Source organism: Apodemus sylvaticus, chromosome 21, assembly GCF_947179515.1.
Source record: "Apodemus sylvaticus chromosome 21, mApoSyl1.1, whole genome shotgun sequence".
In the NCBI taxonomy this organism is placed as follows: domain Eukaryota; kingdom Metazoa; phylum Chordata; class Mammalia; order Rodentia; family Muridae; genus Apodemus; species Apodemus sylvaticus.
In genome coordinates this window covers 4,790,088-4,795,939 of record NC_067492.1, presented here as the reverse complement: position 1 = coordinate 4,795,939, position 5,852 = coordinate 4,790,088, and the positions used below count along the sequence as shown (strand labels likewise).

Genomic DNA, 5,852 nt, shown 5'->3' with positions numbered 1-5,852 from the left:
TGGTGACGGCCTCTCCTCCACCATGTAGCTGGCACACACTGGCCTCCCTGTCAAGAGCTTCGGGAACATTGCTCCAGCCTGTCATCTAAACTAAGCATGTCTGGCATGTCTGTCCTGCCCTTAATGCCGTGGTTTTATCACTGAAAGACAATTCTCAGCAAAGTAAGGAATGTGTTTTCAAACCACGGTGCCAGGGATAAGGAATCGTAAGGCACTGCAGGACTCTGGAGGCCGTGGTCCCACGCTCAGTAAGCTAATTTCAAAGCCAAGCTAAGGGGACAACGTGCATTTTAATGTTAAAACCCAATTTCTGTTCTCAGATAAAAAGGGGAAGCTTTTTGGTTTCACAGTCATTTGGTCCAAATTTTTTCCAGAATGGCAGCCTGTGCAGAGTGCCAGCCCCTGGCTCTCACCCCAGTGGCCAAACAAACCCACAGCCTAGGAGGCCAGCTCTGCTACTCATCATTTATTCTGTCAGCACAGTCCCCAAGGAGACGGCCTCTGCCTTGCTAGGAGTGTTGGGAAACCAGGGGCGACAGCGCTGATCTTAGCCCAGGGTGGCTCTTCCGTGCTGGCCTTGTTTCCAAGGCTAGACCCAAGGCCTCACACCACACTCTGGGGGTTATCCACTCTGCCCAGAAAGTGCAGTGCGCCTGAGTCCCGCTCATAGATGGCGAACAGGAAGGGGCTGTTCAGGGTCACATCCAGGGCTTCGGGTGAGCCAGGCTGCTGGGCAGACCCGGTTGGCTGCTCTTCCTCTCCCGCTTTGAGTTCAAGGAGGATGCCATTGAGAACCTGCAAAGCAGAGACATCTCTCCTTCAGGAGGGATTACAGGCCAGGGACTGGGCTCGACTGCCCTGAGTGGGGACACTGTCCAGCCTGCCGGAAGGAGGTGTGGACACACCTGTCCTCTAAGTGGGGACTGGGCACCCAACACCCAGATCCCACAGAGGCCCCTGCTCAGCATACCCTCATCTCCACCCGCCATCTTGGTACTCTCTGATATTTGGCTAAATGTCACAGTGGGATCATGTCCTCTACAGTGACTCCCCTCCGTTTCCCAGAATCCTTGGCAATGCCAACAGCATCCAGGCACATCCTCCGTTTTACATAGTTCTCTGTCTACTGTTTGAGATGCTCCCCACAGAAACTGCAGATCAGGTCACCGGGCCATTCCCCCATCCTAAGATACACTACAGCATCATGGAGGATGCAAGGCTGAACTGAGCAGGAACACAGATGGTTCTGGAACTAGAGACACCGAGAGAGCTGAGGGAGACCGCCGTTCCCCACCTCACTGGGAGCTGGACAGCACTGGCATTGCCTACTGGGCCTGTCCTTCCCTCCTGCCCTGCCGGCCATGGGCACAGCTTCCTCCACACGGCCACCCTCCCTCCCCTGCGACACCTCCAGAGCAGCGCTCACCTCTCCCACTCGGGGGTTGGTGTCACCAATCTTGCCCAGATTTGCCTCAGCACCCAAAAGGGTAGACAGCTTGGCCTGGGCCAGCAGGTCCTGCAGGTTGTAGGATCCTCGGATTTCCAGCTGGGGCAGGGTCAGGCGGATGGCCCTGTGGAGATAATGTCTTTAGTGGGGCCCCGGAACTCCCAGCCACTGACAGAAGAGACCGAGAAAGCACTCCGCCAACCAGGGTGGTGTAGCTACATCCTGGGTTGAAGCAGTCCCTGTGGGAAGGAGGTGCACAGCTGGAGAAAGATGTGGCAAGACTCTCAGGCTCCTCCCAGCGTTTGTATAAACCGGAAATAATTGCTGGGGGAAGGAGACTGGTAGGGCTGCCTCCAGGTTGTGCAGGGACTCTGCTTCCGTGGGTGGTCACCCACGCTGCCCAGTGAAGTAACCGCAGTGAATGGTCCGAATGAGTGAATTCTACTCGGAGGGGATTGATTCTCCGGTCTGAAGTCGGTTCAGGGTGAATACATATTTGCTTGCGTCTCCCCGGGAAGGTTCATGCAATCCAGGATATTGTCACACCCAAGAACTTCTCAGAAATAAACACAACAAAACCTCCTGAAACAGGAGGAGGGTCTGGAGCACCCACTGTGGAGGGCGTGGCGGCTCTCTGCCCTCTGCCCTCAGCCTGGTGCATGAGCACCTTCCCTGGAGGAGCCAAAGGTGCTTTTGAATATCAGGCTATTAGCCAGACAGAGCGCCTCATCCCTATCATCCTGGCACAGAGGCAGGGGAATTACCACAAACTCTAGGCCCTCTCCAAAAACCAAAATGCTGGACTGAGAGATGGCTCAGCAGTTAAGAGCACTGACTGTTCTTCCAGAGGTCCCGAGTTCAATTCCCAGCAACCACATGGTGGCTCACAACCATCTGTAATGGGATCCGATGCCCTCTTCTGGTGCGTCTGAGGATATCAACAGTGTACCTATATACCCACCACATACATGAAATGAATAAATAAATCTTATAAAAGGAAAAAACAAAAATGCTTATAAGAAAATGGCCCCTGTGCTGGATAGTTTTATGTAACTTGACACACACTAGAGTCTCAACTAAAAAAAATGCTTCCATAAGACCAGGCAAGCCTGTAGGGCATCTTCTAAATTAGTGATTGATGGAGGCAGGCCCTGCCCGTTGTGGGTGGTACCACCCTGGGGTGGTTGCCCTGGTTCTATAATAAAGCAGGCTGGGCAAGCCAGGAGGAGCAAGCCAGTGAGCAGCACCCCTCCCTGACCTCTGCATCAGCTCCTGCCCCTAGGTCCCTGCCCTGTTGAGTTCCTGTCCTGTCTTCCTTCAGTGATGGACAGTGATCTGGAAGTATAAACCAAATAAACCCTTTCCTTCCCAACTTGCTTTTTGGTCACAGTGTTTCGTTACAGCAATAGTAACCCTAAAACAGCCCCAGCTGGCTCACTGCCTCCCTGTGGAGGAAGGGAGTATCGTAGCCTCACAGATAACAAGCCATACCCACAAGCACACTGCCCGCAATGGCAGGGTGGGGGAAGGGAGCGGTAACGGGACGTGCTGTTTACGTGGACAGACCTTGACAGGCTGATGTGTGAGCGTGCAGCAGATGACACTCATGCAACTCTACGCCCTAAGGGTCCCCGCACACTTCCTACCGAGGAGGCGGGTTCTTTATCCGGGTCAGGAGATCGTGCTGGAAGACGAGTGCCTCCACCCGGTCGAGATCTGAGATGCAGTGGGGCTGGATCAGCAGCAGGGCGGCGCTCTCACCCAGGGGCACGCGCGTCATGGAGAAGTTGTTCTGGGCGTCACTCCAGTGCTGGAAGTCGCCAGTGCCCGAGAGCATGGGCACAGACACGGAGCTGCTATTGTCCACCCAGAATTCATGGAGTCCAGCAAGCTGGGAGAAGCCTCTCATCTTTCCTGAAAGCAGGAAAGCCAAAGGAGAGCTCAACGGGGGTGGGGAGGCGGAGAGGCGGGAGGTGGGGAGGTGGGGAGGCGGGGCCGGGACTCCACCCTGGCTCCTCCTTCAGCTTCCTCATCAGCACTGTCCTGGAGACTGCACCCTCCGGAGCTCTCTGCCACTTTTTGCAAACTGCAGCCTCTCGAGTTCCCCACAGAGACCCCAAGAGCAGCAGAAGACACAGCCCGTGACAGTGTGGAGCCCGAGGTCTCACATCTGACACCTGAGGGACCTGGTCTGCTCCTCCCTGACAGGGCAAGCTCAACCCAGACCGGTTCTGGTTTGCAAACTCACTTTTTAAAAGTAGACATTACGATCTGGAGACATTACGATCTGGAGAGAAGGCTCCATGGATGACTCCTTGCTCCATGGCCCTGATGACCTGAACCTAGGGCCCCAGTCCCTTGTAACAGCCAGACATGGCTGTGCAGGTCCATACTGCCAGCACTGGGGATGGGGAGATAGAAGGGCCACTGGCCAGTCTAGTAGAAATGGCAAGCCCCAGGTTTGGTAAGAAATGCTGTCTCAAATAAATAAATAAATAAATAAATAAATAAATAAATAAATAAATAAATAAATAAATAAGAAACGCTGTCTCAAAGAAACAAACAAACAAGGAGAAAAATAATAGAAGACAACCAAGCTGTTCCTCTATGCATAGGTGTATAGGGCATGCACACGCACACACCACACATGTACACCCCACCCGCCAAAAAAAGTAGATGTTTTTAGAGCAGCACTCAATTCCCAGCAACCCTGGGCAGCCTGGCCTTCTCCACCTGCTCCAACCCACTCCCTTCTACCTCCCTGCAGTGCCGCTCCCTGCAGTGCTGCCCTTGGGGTGGGGGTCCTCCGCACTTGCTGGTGTTTAATCAGAAACCTGGAGGGTCAGGATCTCCTGCCCCTCAGAGAGCCCTGCCCAGTCTTACAAGGAGGAGTTCATCGAATGCATGAGCAGCTTCCTGGGCGGGGCCATGTGGGCGGCTCCCATGTGAGCAGGTAAGCTGGGGGTTCCTGTGTCTCAGGGGCATGACCCAGCCCAGAAGGGCAGTTGGGTAAGGAGGCAGAGCCATCTTGGGCCAGGTTTGCTTTTTTAGCCTCCAGAGCTTCACCAGTAAGAGAGGCAGAAGCCTGTCACCTCTGTCCATCTCACCCATGAACCATGGGAATGCCATGGAAACCCGGTGCCACCTCTGGTCCAAGCCAGAGCCGGCGAGTCAAGCGCTTGCCTCACCTTGGAAGTGAATGTAGGTGTTGAAAAGGAGGGTGCTGTGTGCGCTGACCCCCTCCAGGGGCAAGTTCATCTTCCACCCGGTCACGGCCTGCACGAACCTGTTGATTTTCCCAGTGGCAAGAGCTGGGTCGGTGGATAAGTCCAGAGAGCGTGGGAAGACGGCAGGGGCAAAGGGAGCCAGGCTCTGGACGAATGGTTGCTTGAGGCGCAGGCCTGGGGCAGTGAACAGGCCCACCACGGTGGACAGTAGCAGGGGTGTCTGGCTGCTGCCCGCACCCTGGGTGACCAGCAAGCCCTGAACGGCCTGCAGGGCAGCAAGGACCTTGTGTCCATCCAGTCGGGAGGTGCAGTCTCCCTCCTTCACAGGGACTCCCAGCAGCGCCTGCAGCTGGCTGGCTGTGGGATCCAAAGATCCAAGGTAGAAAGAGACCAGTGTGCCAAAGAGAGCCGGTGGGGAGAGGATGGCGCCCCTGGCCCCGCCTCCTGCCTCACTCAGCACCTTGTACATGCGGAAGCCCATGAAGTTGGCGATCATCGCGACCTGGGCAGCCCGCTGCCGCTCCTCAGGCTCTAGCTTCTCAGTGGCCAGCACGAGCTGGTCGCGCAGGGTCTTCTCATCCACAGGGGAGGTCTTGGCCTGAATGGGCACAGGCTCAAAGGTTGGCTCTGGGACTGTCTCCACGTCGGGGTTCTCCAGCTGGGCGCAGGTGCTCTTGCTGTAGTAGAGGAGATAGAAGGGGTGGATGTACACGCGGTCTCCAGCCGTCAGGCTGACCCAGGTCAGGATGCAGAAGAGGGTGGCCTTCAGGCCTGCCCCGGTGGGGAGTCATCTCTGATCGGTGTGCTTGCCTCTGTGTGCCCTGGAATAACATTTTGTGAGAGTGACAAGTGGTTATTTGGAGCCCTGAAACCAAACCTTTAGTTGCCCTAGTATTCCCAGTGGCTATAATGGACATCCTATGACTAGACAGCCATGTGCTATTCCCACTCTCTGAGCTACTGACTTTGGAAGTAGGGCTGACTCGCCCCAACCACCCCTACCCCCCCCCCCCCACTATTCCAGAGTGTGCAAGCATGCTCGTACAATTGTCTCTGCTGGGGATCTTGAGAGCCTGACAAGATGTTTGCTGCTGCCTCCATCCACCCTTGCTTCTGCTTTTGTTTGCTATGTACCTAATAACACACTCAAGGCCAAAAGCTCGGCTGCTGTAGAGGGC

At 55.4% G+C, this 5,852-nt stretch overlaps 1 protein-coding gene across 1 annotated transcript; it reads right to left on the bottom strand.

Moving 5' to 3' along the window:
* Positions 1 to 451: 451 nt before the first annotated feature.
* On the bottom strand, positions 452 to 5,458 carry Agt (angiotensinogen; the record flags this gene model as incomplete). Its single annotated transcript, XM_052167290.1, has 4 exons — positions 452 to 795; positions 1,427 to 1,571; positions 3,094 to 3,361; positions 4,636 to 5,458. Coding segments are annotated over 4 exons (1,428 nt in total), but the record flags the coding sequence as incomplete, so codon positions are not given.
* Between the last annotated feature and the right edge of the window lie 394 nt (positions 5,459 to 5,852).